Below are 23,689 nucleotides of genomic sequence, written 5' to 3'. Positions count from 1 at the left end.
ATAATTCATGACCTGCAGATGCTTTGTATCGCCAAATCTTCTAGAACGTTTTGTTTCCCCTGTATTCCTCCCCCAGTGTCTCCTCCTGCCGTCCTGCTGAAGAACCATTTCCGGTTCCTTTGCTCAGCGGGATTTGCTGGCTGGGTTGCGATGGCTTTCTCTCTATGTCCGACCTTCTTAATTGGTAATTACCTTACAGGCTTAGCCCAACGTCCAGCGTCTGCGGGTCGAGAATGTGGATAATACATTCATCCCCAGTGTAGGTTTTAATCTTTGAAATTTTTTTTGTTTTTTATAATTTATTCACATTACATCCTGATTGTTACTCCCTTGCTTGGTACCCTCCCCAGTTTTTAATTTCTTAAGTTTATTTTTGAGACCGGCTTTCACTGTGTAGCTCCAGCTGTCCTGGAGCTTGCTCTGCAGACCAGGCTGTCCTCAGACTCAGAGTGAGGCCAACAGCTGGGAGGAAAAGCATGCACTGCTATACCTAGCTGAACCTAATTTTTAACGGCCTTGTTTACTTGGCCCTCAGAAATGATATGTTGTTACTTTTAGCCAATGAATAGCTTCCTTTTGTGCCTCACACCCTCAGAAGAGCATTCTGGAATGCCCACTCCCTATAGACTATGGTTTAAGGCAGGCTTGGGTTTAGCCTTTCAGGAAGGCAGCTTTGGGAGAATGGCAAAGTTCTGGTAGAAGCAAGCTAGTTTTGTTGATTTGTTTTTGGTTGTGGGGAAAGAGTCTCAGCCTGAAACCTGCTGTACAGCAGAGACAACCTCAGATCCTCTGTCCCCATGTGCTAGGGATGCAGATGTTTGCCACAAGGCGCAGCTTAGGATTTTATGTTCTCAGGCTTTGGATTTGTTTTCAGTGGCTCTTGGGGTTTGCAGCCCACCAGAGGAGAAGGTTCAGAATGCGCACTTGACCTCTTCTGGGGGACTCAGCCCATCATCCCTAAGAGCAGTCCAAACACCACAGGAGTGAGCTGCGTCACTCTCATATATAGTTTGTTAGTGGGCTCCTTGGTGTGGATGTCCTATGCATTTTGATAAATGCTTCATGCCACATTCCCATGCAACACAATCACATGCAGTGGTTTCCCAGCCCTGAGACCACCTATGCTCAGTGCTTCTCGGGTCTCTGCTACCTCACCCTAGTGACCGTTTCACTATCAGTAACTTTGTTTCTTCAGAATGTTGCAAAATTGTACACATTGAGCATAGGCCTTCCAGGTTGGTTTCTTTCTGATTTTAATAGGCTTTTGTGCTTTGCTTCTGGAAACGGCCTTGTTTGATACTATGTAGCCCAGTGTGGCCTTGGTCTTGAGGAAGTCTTCCTTCCTTGCCTCCTGAGGGCTGGCGTTAGAGGCATGATGGCCATGCCCGGCTGGTGATATGCTTTCAAGCTTTCCAGGCCTTGGCTTGTTCGGGTACTTGGCTCTCACAAATACTGAATAATGGATGCTCGGTCGTCTGTGTGCTGGAGTTACTCAGTCCATCCACTTATGAAGCCCGTCTTGACTGCATTCATGTTTAGGCAGTTAGGGATTAGGCGTCCATGTGCAGGATTGTGCGTGAATGTTTTCAGCATCTTGGGTAAACACCGAGGAGCGCGATGGCTGTGTCACATGGAAGACCTGTTTGGTTTTGTGGCAGCACCACCCCGCATCTTCAGCAATAAGGGAGAGTGCTTCCCCCACCCCCCACCCCGGCCTCTCACTGCAGCTCTGTTGGACACTGTGAGTAAAGGTTTGAAATTGGGGATTGGTGTTTAGCAAAGCAAAGGCACTAAGCCGTCTGGCGCCATGGCAGGCTCTACCACACTGCCTGGTGTATCAGTTCAGAGCGAGGAGTTTCACTTTCTTCAAGTTTGGAATTGTAGCAATGACTCTACAGGAAATGGATCCTGCTTGTGACTTCTCCTAGGTTGAGGTCCTGTGGTCACCTCTGTGAGGAGAGGCGGCCCTGGTGCTGGGGTGCTTGTATTATGTGTTTGCATGACCCCTGTACCCCTCCCGTGTGACAGCACTTTCCTTCCCTCCGCTCCATCCTAAGTGTCTGCTCGACCCTGACTCTGCGTGTCTCCAGGAGCTTTGTATCCTCAGGTCTTCTCTAGTGTTTCTCCCCCCCACCACTTGTCCCCTGCCATTCTTCTGTCCCTGTCCCCATCTATTCAGTGGCATTTGCTGCAGTGTTGCATGGCTTTCCCTCCCCGCCACACACTTCCTATAGCTTGGTGATTTAATGTACGGGCTTAGGACAGCTCCAGGTATCTGCAGATGTGGGTAATGCATTCATCACTAAAAGACCCAGAAGGCCTCGGTGGCTTCTTTTTAATGTTCCTCTCGCCACCAGCAGACATTCTTGATCGCAAAGGGGTTCTGTGACAATGGTATTGTCCCTCTGTCATTTTCTTGTTTGCTTGCTGGAGTACTTTACAAAGACAGGCTGTTACTTGGGTACTTCTTAGCAGTTTCTATGGCAACAGTGGGGTGTAAGGGAAGGGCTGGAGAGATGGCTCAGTGGCCACTCTCCAAGGGGACTCCAGTTTGATTTCCAGCGCCCACACAGCACTCACAACTATCTGTAATTCCATTCCTAGAGTATCTTCTGGCCTCTGACGCCACTGCATGTCTAGGGGGTTGGATTGGGTTCATTTCTGTGACAGGCAGCATTTGGGACATTCTCAAACGGGGAGTGAGCAGGTGAAGGGAGGCTCTGGTTAGGGGTAAGGAAGCACACACAGCAGCTTCACGGAGGAAAAGGCCTCTGCATGACAGAGTGGGCAGCCAGCTTCTCCTTGCCGGCGGTGGGCTCGTCTTCCTTTACTAGCTTCGGGTTTGTCGGTTTGAAGAAAGATGGGATGGCTGGGTAGTTGACAACCGCTGTGCTGCATGTCCTGGTGCAGCCCCAGACCTGTTGAGCCAGTCCATCAGCCAGTCAGCTGGCGGGAGACAAAAGCCTACATGACCTCTATTTTAAGCTGCCACGCTTGCTTTTGTCTCAGGCCTGAGAGGTGCGAAATGCCATCTTTAATTCCTCACCCTATCTGACTACTGATAAGAGGACTAACTCCTAGTCCCTCAGTCCATGCAGGCGAAACACCCGTACACACAAAATATAAAGAGTTGGTTCCGTTCACAGTCACCCTCCGTCTTCTGAACCATTAGGCGCTCACTAATGGTCCAGGCTCGCAGCTCCCTACCGTAGCCATGTGCTTGCTAACCCTTCAGTTGCCCTTCTGTCATGGGGCCATCACCAGACTCTGTGTCTTTTAAACAGTTTGCCACTCTCCATCTGGTGTGACTGGGCCCTTTGCTCATTGTAGGGTGGGCTCTGTTTGTGTTCTGGAAGCCCTGTGGTTTGAACAGAGTGTGCACTGAGCCCTTCAAAGTATCTCTTCTCCACATGGCTCAGCTGGTTGAGAGTGTGTGTGTGTGTGTGTGTGTGTGTGTGTGTGTGTGTGTGTGTGTGTGTAGGAAGTGGGGTGTTGCCAAGGCCCTGGTCATCAAAGCTGCCACTCAAGGTCTGGTGGGCCCTGTCTGCTCAGGGGCCGTTTACTTTGGGCACTGAGCTTGACAGGTGGCCACTGTCCTGTGATGGCCCTGCGACCTCCATGGTTAGATGCTTCCTTTGTATGCACCATCCTGTCTTTTGGTTCCCTGTGTGTGTGATGACACCGGCAGCCTTGGGTTTTACCCAGTCTGTTGCCTGACTTGGGTTTGTTTCCAGCAGTTTCTGCTTGGGGACAAGCCATGTGCTTTCGGGGGCTCTGCATTAACAGTGTCCTACCATAATCTTTGTCCACAGTGTGTCCTGGAGCCCGTGGACCATTTTTTCCTAACAGTGTTAGTCAGTGAAGTCTGACAGCTTCCATTCTCTTGTGCTGTGTGAGTGAGTCACCCTGCCTGCCTGGTGCCAGCCACTTTTCCTTTTTCTTTGAAGTGTAGTCATTTAACAAGATCTAGACACACGAGGCACCACATCTGACTTCCAAATGAGCCAGTGTGTACTGAGAAATCTCATCCTGAAATTCCCAGGGCTTGTACCCAAGCCTGCACCAGCCTCACAGGTAGTCAGGGTGTTGGGAGACAGTCAGGATGTTCATGGGGTAGGCAGGGTGTTCAGGGTCAGTCAGGGTGTTCGAGGGGTAGGCAGGGTGTTCATTGGATAGGCAGGGTATTCACAGGGAAGTCAGGGTGTTTATGGGGCAGTCAGGGGATTCGGGGTTGGTCAGGGGTTTCAGGGGCAGTTAGGGGGCTCGGGGGGCAGTCAGGATATTCGAGGGGTAGGCAGGGTGTCCATGGGATTAGCAGGGTATTCACAGGGAAGTCAGGGTGTTTACAGGGCAGTCAGGGGATTTGGGGTTGGTCAGGGGTTTCAGAGGCAGTTAGGGGGCTTGGGGGGCAGTCAGGGTATTCAAGGGGTATGCAGGGTATTCACAGGGAAGTCAGGGTGTTTACGGGGCAGTCAGGGGATTTGGGGTTGGTCAGGGGTTTCAGGGGCAGTTAGGGGGGCTCGGGGGGCAGTCAGGGTATTTGAGGGGTAGGCAACTGTATTCATGAGATAGGCAGGGTATTCACAGGGAAGTCAGGGTGTTTATGGGGCAGTCAGGGTGTTTACGGGGCAGTCAGGGGATTCGGGGTTGGTCAGGGGTTTCAGGGGCAGTTAGGGGGCTCGGGGGGCAGTCAGGGTATTTGAGGGGTAGGCAACTGTGTTCATGAGATAGGGTATTCACAGGGAAGTCAGGGTGTTTATGGGGCAGTTAAGGGGCTCGGGGGCAGTCAGGGGGCTTGTGGGGCAGGCAGGGTATTTGGCAAAGCTGTATGAGTAGAGCCAGCCCCAGGTCAAACCTGAGATTTTAGGGGCTATAGATAAACCATCTTGGGGCAGCCAGCTTGCTAGAACACCAGGCATGTTGCCCCCGCTCAGACAGACCTCTTACTTGGAATGGCCCTCTGCCCCTGCTGCCCTGCCCAGCTCCTGTCTGTTCCTGCCAACTTTGCCCCACATCAATGGGCTGCAAACCCTCTGTGTTGCTCTCTGGGCCTCTCGTGTCAGCCCAGCCCCATTTGCTAGCCTGAGCTTCCCAATGGCTCCCATTGTGCTCAGCATATGCATGGCATTGTGGGGCGGAGGTCCACATTGACCCGGTGACCTCATTTCTGTCAATGTATGTCAGTAGGGACAGTAAACCCAGCGACAGCCAGGAAACAGTGAGCTGACTATGTCTGGGTGGCATTTAATGGAGGGCAGAGTTAGTCTGGGGACTTGTCTGTTGAACCCAACAGCTTTGCACAGTCCTTGGGGGGACTGACACGTCCCTGCGCGCTCTTTCTCCTGACTTTCACTGCCCTCTATCCTCATGTCTCTCTTTGATAATGACCTTTGCCCTCTGAAAGATTGCTGTCACTGTGAAGAAAGTCACTTAGGAACTCGGCCCCTCACACTTGCCTGAACAGAGCTGGCCAGGTACTGGGCCCTGGTGTTTGCAGGCTCTGTGGCCAACTTCCTGGGTACTACTACCGTCTGCTCTGCCTGTTGACATGGAAGCATCAGTCCTGGTGGGGAAGGATGGTGCACGGTGGGTGGAGGCATGAGGCTGTGAGAAGGAAGATGCACAGAGGAGACACGCCATCATCACTGCGGGGACATTGGTGGCGAGTGCTGCACTATGGTTTCTCACTCAATAACCTTCTGTCACCAGCAGTTGACTCTGACAAGCGGCACCCCAGTGACTTCGCCCTGTGGAAGGCAGCCAAGCCTCAGGAGGTGTTCTGGGCCTCGCCGTGGGGAGACGGACGGCCCGGTTGGCATATTGAGTGCTCCACCATGGCAAGGTAAGGCCCCAGCAGTTCCCAGGCCGCAGATGTTCAAGCCAGTGTGACAGGATGGCCTTGCTGAGGGACAGAACAGTCACCAGGCTAGAGGGTAGCCACTGGGGCCATGAGGAGGAGTGCCCAGCCTTGCCCGGGGTGTGCCAGCCTCCCTGTTCAGCATGGCCTCCTGCTAGCAGAAGAAGGTGCCTGTCCTACAACAGCAGGGACCTCATGCTCCCTGATGGTAGCTTAAGCCTGAGAGCATGTTAGTGCACCGAAGCTAGGCAGGGCACCACTGAAAAGCCATGTATGTGCCCGTGTTCTGGCCAGCCCGCTCCTCCTGAGACCAGAATCTACGTCAGCCTTGGGAGTAGCCCCATACTACCCTCCCTGCCCTCGGGCACCCCTGTGCTTCCCCAGGGTGCTCACAGCTCCAACAGTCGGCTCTCCCGCCCTCCCAGCCAGCCTGGTAGATCCGTGGGTAGCTGAGCAGAACCACATTTTTATGGCGTGAGGTGCTGCTGGGAGTGAGTGTGAGGTGTGGGCCAGCTGTAGAGGCAGCTCACACGTGCTTGCTTGCACTCTGCCCTGCAGCGAGGTGTTTGGAAGCCAATTGGACATCCACACAGGTGGCGCAGACTTGGCTTTCCCACATCATGAAAACGAAATCGCACAGAGCGAAGTCTTCCACCAGTGTCAGCAGTGGGGAAATTACTTCCTACATTCTGGTAAGCCTGACCTGAGGCAAACATCTTTTCTGGTTGTGTCAACTCTGTCTATTGGAAACACATAGACTTGCTGGCAGGGCAGTAAGTTAGACTGAAATCATTGTTTGGGTTTCCATAGAGCACCTTTTCTTTCCTTCATTCTCTGCCAGTCTCATGTATGTATGCAGTGTATCTTGACCATACTGGTGGCACCCACAGTCCGGTGGTGTTGGCTTAATCTTGTGTCAGTCTTGTGCTGGTAACCGGAAGACATTTCACAGCACCCCTCCCGTCTTCTGCCTCTTAGATCCTTCTTAGCCTTTTTATCCTGAGATATTCCTTGAGCCTTCAGGGACTAAATTTAGGCCTGGGCTCACAGCAATCACTTAGCCTCAGCACTTGGCCATTTGTGAGTCTGCGCTAACTGCTGCTCACTGCAGACAGAGGCTGCCCTGGCCAACGCTGAGGGCAGCGCTCACCTGGGAGTCTAAACACAAATGTTTAGAGAACAGTTTGGTGCCCAGTTAGTTGTTCAGCAAAATGACAGTAGCAGGCTTCCCGCTAGGGCCTGTGCCCCCCTGAGCCATGGGCTTTTGACCAGGTTAAAGCACCAGGTAGGATTCCCTCAATCAGAAAGTGGTCAGTTGAGCTGGGTATGCTGGTGCACGCCGTTAGTCCCAGCAGTCAGGAGGCAGAGGCAGGCAGATCGCTGTGAGTTCAAGGCCAGCCTGGTCTACAAAGTGGGTCCAGGACAGCCAGGGCTAACACAGAGAAACCCTGTCTTGAAAAACCAAAACCAAACCAAACCAAAACCAAAAACAAAAATAAAAAAACAAAAACCCAGAAAGCGGTCAGTTACTGCATCGGTTAAATGCAATAAAGAGAGTCTCAGGCACCAAGAGGCAGTGATGCTGCAGTAAGGAAGGAAAATTCAGCACTCCCCCTGCATTGATCTGACTGAGAAAACTCCCATGTTTCACCTCCCCACTTCTCCCTGTGACTTCCACCTGTCTGTCCCTAGTTTGTGGTTTCTGGCTTGTCTATAGTCTATGACGTGTGTCTGTCTGTGCCTACTCGAAGTCTCACTGTGAATCTGTGTCTTGGTTGTCTACCAAAGAGCTTTGCTCTGAATTTATTGGCTCACACAGGAAAGCAGTGAGGGCTGTGTTACAGAAATCCTTAACAGAGTTGTTGGGTTGTTGTTGTTGTTTTTTTTAAACAAGGGAGTAAGTTTTGACTCCTGCCAACCTCAGCTGACCCCGAGGCACTTGGTACAGCAAACACACCGTCCTGGAGTTACATCCACGCACTTCTTTCCACAGCTACGGCGGTTATTTGTAGACTAAGACCCCTTTTGATCTGCTTACTCTTTTTTAACACGTGATTGTTATAACTCACATCCATCCACACATGCACTGCTCTCTTGCGTCGAGGGCATGTTAGCGTACACAACACAGGAGTACAGCTGTGCGTTAGCTTAGGGTGTAAAGTTGATTACGTGAGAAACCCAGAGCAAGTTAGTTTGCTTTTTACATTGTCCCCTTCAAGGCAGGTTAAACAAACAGGCTGAGTAGACAGTGGGAGACCAGGCTGTCTTACATGACCTCATGGTATATTATTAACTTGGCCATGAGGTCCAGCAAAAGTTCCAGTGTCTTTGACTAAAGAGATAGTGCCATGTTGCCACAGGTCACCATAGGCTTTGTGCCACTGCCGCAGCAGTGGGCACACCTTGCCCATCAGGCCAGTAACGTAGCTGGGTAACACCATTAAGGACTTTTCCTCAGAAGTCAGCATAGCACTGTCTAGTACTATGAAAGTAGCTAGCTGTGGGAAGTCCTCAGGGCTAGCACTTGGGGCGGAGCAGAGACAGGTAGATTTCTGTGAGTTTGAGACCAACTTGATCTACACTGTGAGTTCTAGAGCAACCAAGAAAAGAGAGACCTTGTCTCAAAAAGCCGACACCCACCACCAACAAAGAACCCAGTGGCTTGACAGTGGCCGCGGTCCCCAGAAGCGGGTCACAGGTGGGAATGAGCCAGAATCTGAGCTTGGTGGTGTCAGAGCTTCAGTGCTAAGCAGGAAAATGCTCATGTTTGCTGAAGGTCACAGGGTCAGCACTATCCTTTCAAATGGCAGCTCAGGTAGGAGACACAGGATGTTCAACAGCCACGGGGTTAAGGGGTATTGAGCACAAGTGTCTGCAACATGGGATAAGTGCAAATACAATTTTATCTTATTTATTTTTTTTGGTTTTTCAAGACAGGGTTTCTCTGTGTAGCCTTGGCCATCCTGGACTGACTTTGTAGACCAGGCTGGCCTTGAACTCACAACAATCCGCCTGCCTCTGCCTCCCGAGTACTGGGATTAAAGGCGTGCGCCACCACGCCCGGCTTATTTTATTTTTTTTAAATATTTATTATTTATACAGTATTCTGCCCACACGTGTGCCTGCCCACCACATGAAGGCACCAGATCTCATTATAGGTGGTTGTGAGCCACCATGTGGTTGCTGGGAATTGAACTCGGGACCTTTGGAAGAGCAGCTGGTGCTCTTAAACCTCTGAGTCATCTCTCCAGCCCAACAAATGCAATTTTATTAAGTCCTAGAATTTGGAAGCTGGGGTGCCCTGTAGGTGACATAAATGCAGGGTTGCTGCTCTGGTGGTGCATGTACAGCAGGGAGGTCCACAAGAGAGGCTGCTGGGGATGCTGGAGAGATGGCTCACAGGTTAAGAGCACTGGCTGCCCTTCCAAAGTTCCTCAGTTCAATTCCCAGCAACCACATGGTGGCTCACAACCATCTATAATGAGATTCTGGTGCCCTCTTCTGGCATGCAGACAGAACACTGTATAGATAATAAATAAATTTAAAGGGGGGGGGGAGAGAGAGAGAGACAGAGAGAAGAAATTTAAAGAGAGAAAGAAGAAATTTAAAGAGAGAAGGGGGGCCTGCTGGCTTGGTACCTGCCTACCTCCTGTGTTCTTGACCTCTAGTGCGTTTTATTTCCTAGATACTGTCAACACCAAGATTGACATTATATAGAATTAGAGGCTCACAGTTACATTTCTTTGGAGAAGGCACATTTTAACCACTTCTCAGGCAAATCGATCTTGCAGCACCCTCGGTGTGAAGGTGTGTTTGGAAAGGAGGGAAAGTCTCCCATGGAGATGAGCCTTGTTGAGACACACCCCAGGTTAGAAGTTCCCTGCGTGAGCTGGGCGTGGTGGCGCACGCCTTTCATCCCAGCACTCGGGAGGCAGAGATGGGCGGATCGCTGTGAGTTCGAGGCCAGCCTGGTCTACAAAGTGAGTCCAGGGCAGCCAAGGCTACACAGAGAGACCCTGTCTCAGGCTTGGTTTTCTTGTGTGTCTGGTGTGTGCACCTATGGGAAAATGACATCCAGCTGTGGAGGGGCCTGGAAAGACAGTTGTGGCAAAAAACCTGACAGCCACACAGGGCAGGATAGGGGATGAGCCAGGTACACCAGTGTTCCCAGAGACGACAGGAATGCATGGGTGAGCAGTGTCTGCTGCAAGGGCTGTGCAGGCCTCTTACTGCACTCCATAGTGCAATATTGTCCTGGAGGCTACACACACACTGAGGTCCCTGCAGGTGTGGGTTACTGCCCTATGTCCTGGGGTCACACACACACACACACACACACACACCGAGGCCCCTGCAGGTGTGGGTTACTGCCCTATGTCCTGGGGTGACACACATATACACACACCGAGGTCCCTGCAGGTGTGGGTTACTGCCCTATGTCCTGAGGTGACACACACACACCCACAGAGGTCCCTGCAGGTGTGGGTTACTGCCCTATGTCCTGGGGTCACACACACACACACACACACACACACACACACGTCCCTGCAGGTGTGGGTTACTGCCCTATGTCCTTGGGTGACACACACACACAGGTCCCTGAAAGTGTGGGTTACTGCCCTATGTCCTGGGGTGACACACACACAAAGGTCCCTGCAAGTGTGGGTTACTGCCCTATGTCCTGGGGTGACACACACACAGGTCCCTGCAAGTGTGGGTTACTGCCCTATGTCTTGGGGTGACACAAGCTTCGTGGGCCCAGCTGTGGTGGGCTCAGGGCTGCTTAGAACCCTGTAGGCGTCTCTTCACCCACCTCAGAGAGGACACTTTTCTTTTTGTTTCAGGCCATTTACATGTGAAAGGCAAAGAAGAAAAGATGTCCAAATCCCTAAAAAACTACATCACCATTAAGGTAAGGTGATAGGCAGTGTGCGGGGTGACTGCTGAAGTGGCTTCAGGGCTCTGCTGGAAGAAGCCACAAGCAGCAGTCTGTGCCAGCCCTGCATAGGCCCCTCCAGGACCCGCTCTTCTTGTCTCAGGGCACAGGGCCCCGTCCTCAGGCCTGCCCCTCCCTCTGCTGCTGCCTTCATGGACCTGCCTTTCATATTGCCTTCCCAGAATTGCATCTCTTCCATTTTTCTTCCTTCCTTTCTGTAAATTTTTTAAAAAGATTTATTTATTTATTTATTATATATACAGTGCTCTGCCTGCATTTACACCTGCAGGCCAGAAGAGGGCATCAGATCACACATTACAGATGGTTGTGAACCACCATGTGGTTGTGGGAATTGAACTCAGGACCTTTGGAAGAGCAGGTGGCGCTCTTAACCACCTGGACCACCAGCCATCTCTCCATCCCTCTTTTTGTAAATTTTTAAAAGATTTATTTATTTTTATTTTGTGTATATGAGTGTTTTGCCTGAATGTCTGTGATGCATCCAGACAGGCCGCTGGAGTCCAACTCTACTGGAACTGGAATTGTGAATGGTTTTTGGTTATGAGCCTTCATGTGGGCGCTCCTCTTTCCTCTTGTAAATTTCCTTTCAAGACTCACATTTGTGTTGCCAGGCGTGGTGGTGCACGCCTTTAATCCCAGCACTCGGGAGGCAGAGGCAAGTGGATCTCTGTGAGTTCAAGGCCAGCCTGGTCTACAAAGTGAGTCCAGGACAGCCAAGGCTACACAGAGAAACCCTGTCTTGAAAAACCAAAAAACAAACAAAAGAAAAAGATTCATATTTGTGCATGCCTGGGAGGGTGCTCCTTGATGCCTGTGACGTTCCTGGTCCACAGTACACCTTCAGCTCCTGTGTTAGAATTGTGTGTGTGCGGGGGTGGTTTACATGCACGAGAGGGCAAGTACCCTTGGAAGATGGTGGCAGAGACCCTGGAGCTGGAGTTACAGGCAGTTGTGAGCTGCCTGACGGTGCTGGGAATTGAACTCAGGGCCTCCGCAAGAGCAGTGTGTGCTCTTAGCCCCTGAGCCATCTTTGCAGCCTAGGCCCTCAGCTTTCCTTTTCCTCGTAACATGGACTCTTGGCTGTGTCTGAGCTGTTGGTCTTTTGAACACTCCATGTTTGGGGTTTGTTTACTTCTTTGTGGTATCGTTCTGTCTCCCGTGTTTACTGAAGTGATGCTCGAGGCGTGACTCTGTTCGAGTGGGCCACGGTGGAGGGGACACTTCGCAGGTGCTGCTTTGTCACCTCGGTTTCCTTCAAGTTTGTGCTCCCTGGTGTTTGGCCACTGTGTTCCAGATGCCACCAGACCCTTCCATGGTGGAAGGCTTTACTTCCTGTCTATGAACTTTAGGGATCTGAGCCGGGGTGCCTTCCCCCTGGGGCCTTACTGCCCCCATCCCTTGGGGGTCTTATGGAGGGGTTCTGTTTTGATGTCTCTTTCACTGTTGCTTCAGAGCCCTGTGAGTTAAGGATGTGCTTGGTGCATTGTGAATCCAGTCCTATCCTTCTGGGAGTTGGGGGTCACCTCAGACTCAGGCAGGGTGGGCCACTTTGCCTTTGAATTACCTTACATAATCTTCTGGTTTCTGCTTGCCTTACTGGGGCATCTCATTGCCTTCAGGTGGGTCTGGACGCACCCCATGCTGACTATCACTGTGGAGATATGATTTCTGACTGAGGAGGAAGTTGGACATACATAGAAGCAAGTCCTCTTATCTCATTTGCACATATTTGATATGTCTAAGTCAAATTTAATATCACAAGTTTTTAAGTTTTAGCCTTTCCCCCTTTTACTAAATTTTTTTTCTGTAACAGTGTATGGACTTCTTGCTTTCTATTATACATAAAATAAATATAAACAATTGCTATAAGATGATAATGAACAGTAAGACAAAGGAGTAAATTTTAAGAGTTAGGTCTGTCTCATCCGTTTGGTGGCTAGCACTAGGGACTGCACCAGGGTCTCACAGGCTAGGTGGGTGCTGTACCGCTGAGCCACGTCAGCAGCTCATGATCTTACTTTACATTCTTACACAGTGGGAGGAGAGCGCCAACTCCAGCCTCCACACACACTGTAGCACACATGTGCCCCCACTGCAGCCTCCACACACACTGTAGCACACATGTGCCCCCCACTGCAGCCTCCACACACACTGTAGCACACATGTGCCCCCACTGCAGCCTCCACACACACTGTAGCACGCATGTGCCCCCCACTGCAGCCTCCACACACACTGTAGCACACATGTGCCCCCACTGCAGCCTCCACACACACTGTAGCACACATGTGCCCTCACTGCAGCCTCCACACACACTGTAGCACACATGTGCCCCCCACTGCAGCCTCCACACACACTGTAGCACACATGTGCCCCCACTGCAGCCTCCACACACACTGTAGCACACATGTGCCCCCCACTGCAGCCTCCACACACACTGTAGCACGCACGTGCCCCCCACTGCAGCCTCCACACACACTGTAGCACGCACGTGCCCCCCACTGCAGCCTCCACACACACTGTAGCACGCACGTGCCCCCCACTGCAGCCTCCACACACACTGTAGCATGTATGTGCCCCCACTGCAGCCTCCACACACACTGTAGCACGTATGTGCCCCCACTGCAGCCTCCACACACACTGTAGCACACATGTGCCCCCCACTGCAGCCTCCACACACACTGTAGCATGCATGTGCCCCCACTGCAGCCTCCACACACACTGTAGCACACATGTGCCCCCCACTGCAGCCTCCACACACACTGTAGCACGCATGTGCCCCCACTGCAGCCTCCACACACACTGTAGCACACATGTGCCCCCACCGCAGCCTCCACACACACTGTAGCACACATGTGCCCCCCACTCCAGCCTCCATACACACTGTAGCACACATGTGCCCCTCCTGAGTATAATGTATGCACATACCGTGCACATATCTCTTCACACATGCCAGGAGCTCTCCCGAAGACTCCTGGTACCTGACATGTACAAATGGCTATGCAAATTAGTGTTACACACTGTTGTTTTGGGGAATAGGGAAAGAGCAGGAGGTCTGCACGTGCTCAGTCCAGGTGTACTGCAGTGTCTCCAGCCTGTGAATGGTTGAGCCTGGGGCCTGTGGGTGTGCACAGGGTGGGGTCTGGTGACCTTCAGGAAGATGGCACTGAGGTCGTGCACACATGGTGTTCCTGCGATATCACGCTGGCAATGGGCAACCAGCAGAACTTCCATCCTGTGCAGTGAGTGGCCCCAGCTTTGACAGTTTCTCCAGTGTCCAACAGACACTGCGGTCAGCTTGACACCCTTCTTGTGGGTGATTTTAGTCATGCATTTCTCTCTTAGCTGCTGTGTGCTTTCTCTCTCCCCTACCCTAACTCTCACCTCATCAGTTTACTGCTGGCCAGTCTGCATCTGCCCTCGGCCTGTGGTTCCTCACCTGTGGCCGTGATGTGCTCTTGCCTCACATGTCAAGAATCGTCATCAGTGGGCGGTGGCGGCGCACGCCTTTAATCCTAGCACTGGGGAGACAGAGGCAGGCGGATCGCTGTGAGTTCGAGGCCAGCCTGGTCAACAAAGTGAGCCCAGGACAGCCAAGGCTACACAGAGAAACCCTCTCTCGAAAAACAAAAACCAAACCAAACCAAAACCAACAACAAAAGAATTGTCATCAGATTCTGGTACCACGTGTGACCACAACCACGAGCTTAGTCCGGGTCCTAGTCGGCAGGAAAGTTTCTAGTGACTCGGTGGAGGCGGAGCCCATGCCTGTGCCGGCCTGGGGATCACCCTCCTGGCTACCCCGCCTCTCCAAGCCATAGCTGTGTCTTCTTTAAAATGAGGTGATAGCACAGTGGTTGTGAGGTGCCTGTGAGACAGTGAGGGCCTGGTGGCCTGGGCGTCTCCCCAGCATGGGGTGAGGGTGCCAGCTCCTCTGTGCAGGCTCACCATGGTGGCACCGTTAGAGCCTGCAGCATCCCCTCTCAAGATTGGCTGTGTTTGTATGATGCTGCCTGACCTCCTGGTGGGTCAGCTGTTTACTCTGAGGTTCCCCCGCACTGACTTAAACACGGCATCCGGTTTCACTCTCAGGTGCCCTGGCCAGGTTGTGTGGTGGAACCAGGGAAGTATAGACACTGGTGACATCCATAGTTCAGAGCAGGGACACACCTTTGAACTGTCCGCAGAATCAAAGGCTGCAGGGACACTGGTCTATGTGCATTGCTGCCCTGACGCCACAGCAGTGCCCCCTAGAGGCCAAAAGGAAAATAGCGTTAAGGTTGGGGTTTCAGAGCTCTGTCATCTCATATATGATCCAAACAAAGTTACCCAACTTCCTTTCTGGAGCAAGGAAGAGACCTCGGTTTCCTGGTTACCCCAGGTCTGAAAGGAAGATGGTGGCTTTTAGAAAATGGGAGAACTTCATAGATAAGATGTGCGCAACGTTATAGGTGTAGATTGTCTGCTGACTCCATGAGGACAGGTAGAAACGCAGAGAAGGTGTGGGGTGCAGGCATAGTGGGTCCAGGCCGGCATGGCCCTTCCTGCTGGGCAGGCTGCAGGAGCTCCCAGGTGAGCTGACTGCAGCTGCAGGCTCCTGATGTGAAGCTCACGGCTGCAGCTCTGTGTAGAAAGCTCTGTGCTGGGCTTGGCTAACGACTGCAAAGGATTTTGAAGACAACAGCGAAAGAGACCCAGCTCACCTGGTGGTGTGGCAGTTGGGGGGCTCAGAGCAGAGCGCCCCATGCAGCCTCTGAGGAAGGAGGGCGCTGGTTTCCAGGTCTGTAAGCATCCCTTCTGGGTCCCCATGGTTGTGATGTGTTACCCTAGCATGCTGTGTGTGATTCCTGCTCACCCACTCACATGTCCACCCGGGATGCTGCTCCTCGTGGTTGTGTGTCCACAGTGACACAACCTGAGGCACACCTGGCATATGTGTGGCATGGTAGACAGGGCAGTCTGGGCTATTCAGGCAGCAGAGAAACCCACTCTCCTAATTGGGGACGGTGCACACAGGAGATGGAACTTGAAATTATACAGCTGTCATTCACCAAGGCCACCCTGGACAACAAAGCCACAGATCCACTCTCATGTGCACGAGGATGCATGTACACATGCACTTACCCTTATGCATAATCAGACACATGTGCCCCGACATTCACATGTGTACATGTACCCACATGTGCACATGTACATGTATACACTCATATGCACTTGTGGGCACATAAACTTGTATGTATAAACTCACATTGACACTCATGTGCACTCACATAGATACATGTACACATATACACATAGAAACAGGTACAAATGCACTCACATAGACATTTGCACACTCTTGTATACTTAGATCGCACACATGTACAGCAGCCTGGTGAGGTCTAGAACCTTCTTGTCATTGCAATGGAAACACAGGAGTGAGCACATGGGGTCCTAGATGACACTGTGACACTTCGATGGAAAGCGTGGACATTGGCTGCCTTGGCATACTGCTCTGCTGGCAGTCCGCAGCAGGACGACCTGACTGTGGTCACCCTCCCGCACGTGGCAGGCACGGGTGGGTCTGTGCCCTGGATCACTGGTTTGGCTTTGATCAGTGACGCTCATCACTGAGCAGTGAGTGGGACTTGGAGTGACCGCTTCCAAACTCAGGCCACTTATTCCCACCTTTGCCTAATTCTTACTGTGGCCCAGGGAGGTCATGGAACCCAGGACTGGGGCCTGGACAGGCGGCCTCCTAATAATGCTGTAGAAGAGGGGTACAGAGTTCTCATCTGGAGAGGATGCACCAGAACCCCCTCTCTCGTGGTGGAGAGGAGTGAACCTGAGGAGGTGCATCAGTGTGTCCTTTCCCCCACCCCAGCAGCCCACAGACACGTGGTCCTTGTGCAGGAGGTGAAGGCTGACCCATTCCCGTGGGAGACCCCATGCAGCTCTGGGAGGCGATTGATACCAGCAACCTTGTGCCATGATGCGTTTCAGCCGTGCTCAGGGTTACTGCTGAGCGGTCCTGGGCTGGAACATTTCATACGTTATCAAGTGGCCCGCGCCAGTCTCCGCCCAGCCACGCCTTGGCCTGATGGCGCCTCCTGGTAGCTTGACCTGTCCGTGGTAGCCAGGCAGTGCTGGGACATGTCCCTGCTGAGGAAGGGCGTGTCAAGCCCCAGTGACCAGCGACCACTATGCACACATCATTGCCACGGTGACAGTGATGAGGGAATAATGTGATCTGGGAGCTGCTGGAAGGCCGCCTGACTCCCACAGAGGCCTCTGTGGCTTGCGAGGCAGATGGGCTGGAGGGGTCAAGAGAAGTCTCTGGGCACTGGCCCAGGGCCTGTCTTTGACAGCAAGCCTGGCAAGGGTGAGGTGATGTGCCTGCTTCCTTCCTAGAGTCAGCCCTGTCGTCCTCCCTGTTCCATAACGGGTATCCAGGACTCAGGGTACCATGTAGGGAAGGCTTGACCAATGTTGTGTGATTGATCGGAGCCTCTGATCTCTGCACGTTTCTCACGTTCTTGCTCCCAAGGTGGGAGCATTCACCACTTATTTTTGTTTTTGGTTGGTTGGGTTTTTTGTTTTGTTTTTTGTTTTTGAGACAAGGTTTCTCTGTGTAACCCTGCTTGTCCTGGAACTCACTCTGTGGACCAGCCTGCCTCCACCTCCTGAGTGCTGGAATTAAAGTCATGCACCACCACCACCCAGCTGCTTGTGTATGTGTGTGTGTTTTAAAGAGTGCTCTATCTATATGTACACCTATATGCCAGGAGTGGGTATCAGATCACGTTATAGATGGTTGTGAGCCACCATGTGATTGCCGAGAATTGAACTCAGTACCTCTGGAAGTGCAGACAGTGCTCTTAACCACTGAACCATCTCTCCAGCCCTGGCTGTATATTTTAAAAATAATTTATCTTTTTAAAAACATTTTATTTATGTATATGAATGTTCTATCTGAATGTACACCTGCATGCCAGAAGAGGGCATTAGAGGGTTTGGATGGATGTGAGCCACCATGTGGTTGCTGGGAATTGAACTCAGCACCTCTGGAAGAGCAGACAGTGCTCTTAACCACTGAGCCATCTTTCCAGCCCTCAATTTTTCAAGATTATAATTACATCATTTCCCCTTCCCTTTCCTCCCTCCATGTCTCGTGTGTGTGTGTGTGTGTGTGTGTGTGTGCGCGCGCGCATATATTCAAATCTATAACTTGCTTGGTCTGTGTAATGTTACTCATATGTATGTTTTCAGGGATGACCATTTGGTATTAAATAGCCAGTCAGTCTTTCCCTGGGGAAGACTATTTCTCCTGCTTGCAACATTCCTTAGTTACCTGAAGCTGTGTGTGGCTGAGGCCCCTGAGTGGTCACCTGTCCCGTCAGCCGCTGTTGTCCTTGTTCAGATCTCATTTTTACAGTCATGTTGCTAAGAGTTCATAGTTGTAGCTTCTCTGAGTTTCAATCTCAGTGCAAAATCCCTGCTCCCCTGGCTCTTACAGCGCCCCGCCCACTGCCCACAGTGACCCGGGCCTTGGGGGCGGGAGCTGTGTTGCACATGTATCAGTTGAAACTGGCCTCCTGTTATGCTCTCTGTCTGCTGCAAAGAGAAGGTTCCTGGGTGAAGGGTGAGAACTACACTCGTCTGTGTGTGTAGGGAGCTGTGTGGGCTGTAGTGAGGGCTGTGCTGCTTTAGTCAGGTGCTGGTTGTGGGCTCTCTAGAACCCGTGACTTCACCAACCCTGGGTAGTTGGCTAGGTTCCCAGTACCCTGCGGGCCTAGCCAGTTACCACCAAGGGCTGGGTGTCGTTACTGCACCCCTTAGGGTTATTGTGGCTTGTGGGCGTCATAGCTGGCTGGCATCGCTCGGTGCTTCCTTCCTTGGAAGCTCGCATAGCACTTTCTGGCACCATGAAAGCGGGTCTTCAGGGAGGAGGCTTTCAGGTCAGATAAAGCATTTTGTAAGTCATCTGCGGGGCGGTACCTGCTGAGGGTCACAAACTTAGAGCATCCGCAGTGTTCCGGGAGCAGCACCATCACATTGGACGGGCAGAGCTCTTGGTCCTGATCTCAGTCTGACCCTGAGCCTGGACGTCAGCTTGTTCTGACCTTCACTGAACTGTTAAACTCTCCTCCCCTCCAGTGAGGACAGGGCAAATGTGCCATCCTCTCTCCCCACTGTCAGTCACACTGCCCCGTCAGTCGCCAGGCCTCCTGGTAGCAGCCAGTCCCTGCCTCATGGCCATGTCAGGTCCGAGGCCCCGATGATAGAACTGCTTTCCTAGACTCCTGGTCTGCAGGAGTGTGGTGGGTACCCCCTCAGCCCTTCCTGCGGGTCTGACAGTAGCCTTGGGGATGTGATGAATGGGGAGAAGGGACAGTGAGGGTTGGGCATGGCACAGCTCGGGTAGACACCTTCCGCTTGATGCTGCATCACTACAGCCAGTGCTACCATCCTGAGTGACAGCGGCCTGTCTTCTGTTTCTAGGACTTCCTGCATTCCTTCTCCCCTGACGTCTTCCGGCTTTTCTGTCTGCGCACTAGCTACAGGTCAGGTGAGCTGGCTCCCGGGTGCCTGTGGAGGCAGAACGCCAGGCTGGGGTAAGCCTTCCTGCCCCAGGGTTGAGAAGTGAGACTGGAGGAAATGTCACTGTGAAGTGTGTCCAGGCCAAGTGGCCAAGGCGAGGCTGTCTGCCCATCCAAGCACATGTCACTGAAATAAGCTCAGTTGCCCGGCAAGTTCCAGGACAGCTTCCATTGGAGCCTGTTCAGGAGCAGGACCCAAATGCCCAGGCAGCCCCCTGGCCACAGCTCCGCCTGCCACTGGTGCGACAGGGCATGCTAGGCATTTCCCCAGCAACCATCCCTTCCTCTGCAGCCATTGAATACAGCGACAGTACCCTGCTGGAAGCCAAGCACCTCCTGCTGGGACTGGCCTCTTTTGTGGAGGATGCTCGAGCCTATGTAAAGGGACAGCTGACCTGTGGCCCTGTGGGGGAAGATGTGCTGTGGGAGAGGTAAGCAGGCCATACGCACTCGGTGTCACTTGGGGAACAGGTGGCTAGGATGCAGAGGACACCAGTACCCAAGTGAGGCAGGTCGGCTGTGCAGCCTCCCCTCCTGCCTGGTGTTAGCCCCACTTCCCTGTGGTCCTGAGCCCTGCACAGGCTGTGCTCATCTACAGCAAGGTGTGTTTCTATCTTGTTCCAGTGGCTCTCAGTGGTCACAGTCTCTAGGGAGGGGACTGTCCCTTCTGTAATTGACTATTACAAAATCACCTGAGTGGACACTGTGCACTCAACCAGCAGGCACTCTTCACGTTTTTTATCTGGCTAAGGTGGGAATTAAGAGATTTTGTTATGAAACAGTAGCCATCACCTATGAAGGGTCCCCAAGCTAAAATAGTTTTATTTTTTAGGGAAGGATGTTTGTATACCCAGGGTTGGTGCCAGGCCAGACTTGGGCACCAGGGGTCGGCTGGAGAGTGCCCTAGCTGCCTCATCATCATAGGTGACCCCCATATCACACTCCAGGCTGGCCAGCACCAAGGAGGCTGTGAAGGCTGCGCTAGCCAATGACTTCGACACACCGAGGGCAGTGAACACCATCCTGGACCTTGTGCACCATGCAAACAGACAGCTCAGGGCAGTCTCCAAGGTAACTTGAAGGATGCTGTGGATGTCAGGGTGGGGCCTTGTCCTAAGTGAGGAATGAGTCCTGACACCATCAACCATGCAGACTCCTCCCAAAGCTGGCAGCACTGGGGCAGCTCCCAGTAAACCTCCCATTCTGTGGGACTCATTTGGGTCCCTTCGCTCAGTAGTAAATACATGAGCACGGGCAGCAGGTGGATCAGCTCTGTGCTCCTGGCACAGATGGTAGTGTTGCATGGCTGCCACCCTGGGTGTTGAGCAACCTCCCTGGTGGCTTGGCAGCACATGGAGGGATTGGCTTTGTTGAAACAGGAAGTTAGGTTGGACCTGTAGCTCAATGGAGAAGGGTTTGCCTAGCAAATGCTTGGCCCTGAGCGTCAATCTCCAGGACCCACTGCCCCCTCTCCAAAAAGAAAACATCCCCCAAATGAAAAGCTGTCCATTGGGACCTGGACTCAGAGTCCACCCAATTGCGTCTGTCTCCTGGGTGTCAGGCCACCAGCTGAAGCAGCTCCAGGGGATCCAGATCTGGACCGCAGTGTGCTCCACAGGAACACGGGACCTCGGTGTCAGGAAGTCACCACCCTGGGCTCAGCCTGGGCCCTCTGGTCACAAGGCAGGATCTCCACCCCGTTGACGGGAGACTTAGTGGTCATGCAGCTCATCCAGGACCTCTTTCTCCCGTGGTGACATGAGACTCTAGTGCTGGGCCCTTGCTTGCTTTGTGCAACCTTGTGGTGGATGGCTGCGGGTGGCCATGCAGTTGTGGATTCTTGAATAGATTCCCAGAAGTGACAGTGAGTACCACGGGTGGGCAGTGTGTCCTGTCAAGGGGCACCAGACAGACCATAGTACCTTTCTTCTGAGTCACTTACATGGTCACCAAGCTTGTTTAGGCTGACACTATACACACTGAAGTCAACCCAGCCATTGCTCAGGGAAGCTGGCTTTGGGTGGTTCTAGAGTTCTTGAGTGGCAGCCTTGCCTTGCTTTCCAAGCATCACTTCCTGTGAGTCCCATGACACCTAGCCCCTCTGGTGTTGGGGGAGGGCAAGCAGAACCTGACTGCAGAGCAGGTTGGCACCTGCCACTGCAGCCATGTGGCTGGGCTCAGTGACTGATACACACCACTTCCCAGGATCCCCCATTCTCTACTCCAGATCTGAGGCCTACAGCTTACCATGCCCCATGCACTGTACCCCATGGCCATGCTTAACTCACAGGACCTGGGTGTGAAAGGCTGGTGGCTGAGGCACGTTACCAGCACGCCAAGACTGTAGGGTTTGCCAGTGAGCCTGGCTGTAACGTGGTCCCCCAGAAGCCAATCCTCTTGCAGGAAGCTGGTGGTCCAAGAAGTCCCACTGTGTTTGGCGCCATCATCTCCTACGTTGAGCAGTTTTTCGAGACTGTTGGGATTTCTCTGGCAAATCAACAGGTACACCCATCTCTTTCAATGCTTTGCACTAAAGCTGCCTACATGTTGCACACTGGCCACTTCTTTCACCAAGTATTCAGGCTGGAGGTGCTGGGTGAGCTGTCCATGCAAGTGTCTCCATGCAGGGAGCTGAGGTGTGTGTGCACCTAAGAACACACGACTGTGTCTAGATTAGCGACTGTACCTATCTACGGACACTAAAGCCCAGGGCCACTATCCGCTCAGCCCGGCAGCTCTTCTCTAGGTGGCCCCTCCTCTCTGCCCCATGCATGGACACCACTGTGGGCTTAAAGCCCCCTCTAGGCTCCCCTTGCTCCTCACTCTGCTGTGCGTGCGGCTTTAGGGCTGTCGAAGAAGGCAATGACTCAGAGCCATCATCCTGGCTGCCTGTCAACCCTGCCAAGGCTTCTGTAGCCCCTCCTGGGGTCTCATGCTGGCTTCAGACAAAGCTGTGTTCTGCTTTAACAGGGGACACTCTTTGTGCCCCTTACCCAGTACAGCTGGGCAGACCACTTTACGGAGTCTCAGTATGTGCACACATGCAAACAGGGTGGGCCATTTGACACCTATATTGGCTTACATACTTGGGCTGCGGCAAAAAGGTTTGTCTTCATCCATGCTTAAGGCTTAGGCTGCGAGCCTCTCCTGAGACAGGATTTTGTTGACACTTCCAACACCTGACAATCACTTCTAAGGCCTAGAAGAGGTCAAAGCAGGTGTTACTAGCATGAGACAGTTAAGGAATGAACTCCTGCTCGGACCTGACCCTGTGACTAGACTTCTGCACACCCCAACCCACTTAAGATTCCTCAGAAAGGGGCTGGAGAGATGAAGTCAACAGCATTGGTGGTTCCTCCAAAGGTCCTGAGTTCAATTCCCAGCAACCACATGGCGGCTCACAGCCATCTACAATGTAATCTGATGCCCTCTAAGTAAATCTTTAAACCCATAGAGACATAGCCAAACAGAAGCCAGCTGAGTGGTCTCACAGGGTGGGGGTGGGTCCCCGCTTTGCTGGGCACTTATGTCAGTGTCTCTGGCTCAGTGTATTTCAGGAGACAGCAACTCAGCAGCTCTGCATTGCGTGGTAGATGAACTAGTGCGCTTCAGGCTGAAGGTCCGCCAGTATGCACTGGCCATACCAGGGGCAACCGGGGAGGCCCGGAGACAGCAGCTCCAGGAGAGGCAGCCCTTGCTGGAGGCATGTGACACACTGCGACAGGACCTTGCCACCCATGGCATCAATGTTAAGGTGAGCAGCACTGTAAATACAGGGGACACCAGTGACACAATAAAGGGGAAGACTGGCCAAGAGAGACCCACTCAACATGCAGATGAGGCGGCATGTAAGCTGGAAGAGCTGCAAAGCTCAGCCTTGTGGGCAGGGTGGCAGCCCTCTGCTTCTTGTGACAGTGTGATGCCTATTCAGAGCCTTCTCCTTCAGGACAGAGGCAATACGACCTCCACGTGGGAACTGCTGGATCCAAGGACCAAACACCAGAAACCTGGAAGCTGAGGCTGGGGCAGATACAATCCCACAGGCCACCATGCCATGGCATCTGCTCTTCTGTGACGAAAACTTTATATTAAAGTTGCCAACTGTGGCTGTTTAGCCAACAATAACATGAGCCTGTGCTGCCCACCATTGTGTTCAGAACTGCCAGCAGAGTTCATTCCCTTAGTAAGTTCAGGACACATTCCTGGGCACTGTTAGCTGGCCCTTTTGCCCAAGGACTAGATGACACAAGGGGAGCCAAAGAGCACCCTGCTCCTAACCAGGCCTGCAGCTGGGAGGCT

General features: G+C 52.6%; 1 protein-coding gene across 6 annotated transcripts in view; it reads left to right on the top strand.

Moving 5' to 3' along the window:
• The window catches only part of CARS2 (cysteinyl-tRNA synthetase 2, mitochondrial), a 39,816-nt gene extending 16,301 nt beyond the window's left edge, over window positions 1–23,515 (top strand). For 3 of the 6 annotated variants that reach the window (XM_084759830.1, XM_084759829.1, XM_084759834.1), the window contains exons 7-15: window positions 5,710–5,842; window positions 6,416–6,549; window positions 10,702–10,769; window positions 19,293–19,359; window positions 19,683–19,821; window positions 20,338–20,461; window positions 21,794–21,892; window positions 22,938–23,144; window positions 23,337–23,515. In XM_084759830.1, coding sequence (XP_084615956.1) covers window positions 5,710–5,842; window positions 6,416–6,549; window positions 10,702–10,769; window positions 19,293–19,359; window positions 19,683–19,821; window positions 20,338–20,461; window positions 21,794–21,892; window positions 22,938–23,144; window positions 23,337–23,408 — 1,043 coding nt within the window. In that variant the 3' untranslated portion in view covers window positions 23,409–23,515. The remainder of the gene's footprint in view (window positions 1–5,709; window positions 5,843–6,415; window positions 6,550–10,701; window positions 10,770–19,292; window positions 19,360–19,682; window positions 19,822–20,337; window positions 20,462–21,793; window positions 21,893–22,937; window positions 23,145–23,336) is intronic. The other 3 variants (XM_084759832.1, XM_084759831.1, XM_084759833.1) reach the window with 2 other exon arrangements.
• Window positions 23,516–23,689: the final 174 nt, after the last annotated feature.

The sequence above is a fragment of the Acomys minous genome (assembly GCF_964271855.1).
Source record: "Acomys minous genome assembly, chromosome: 15".
Taxonomy (NCBI): Eukaryota; Metazoa; Chordata; class Mammalia; order Rodentia; family Muridae; genus Acomys; species Acomys minous.
The sequence above is the reverse complement of the archived record's forward strand: the minus strand, read 5'-3'. Positions and strand labels throughout refer to the sequence as shown.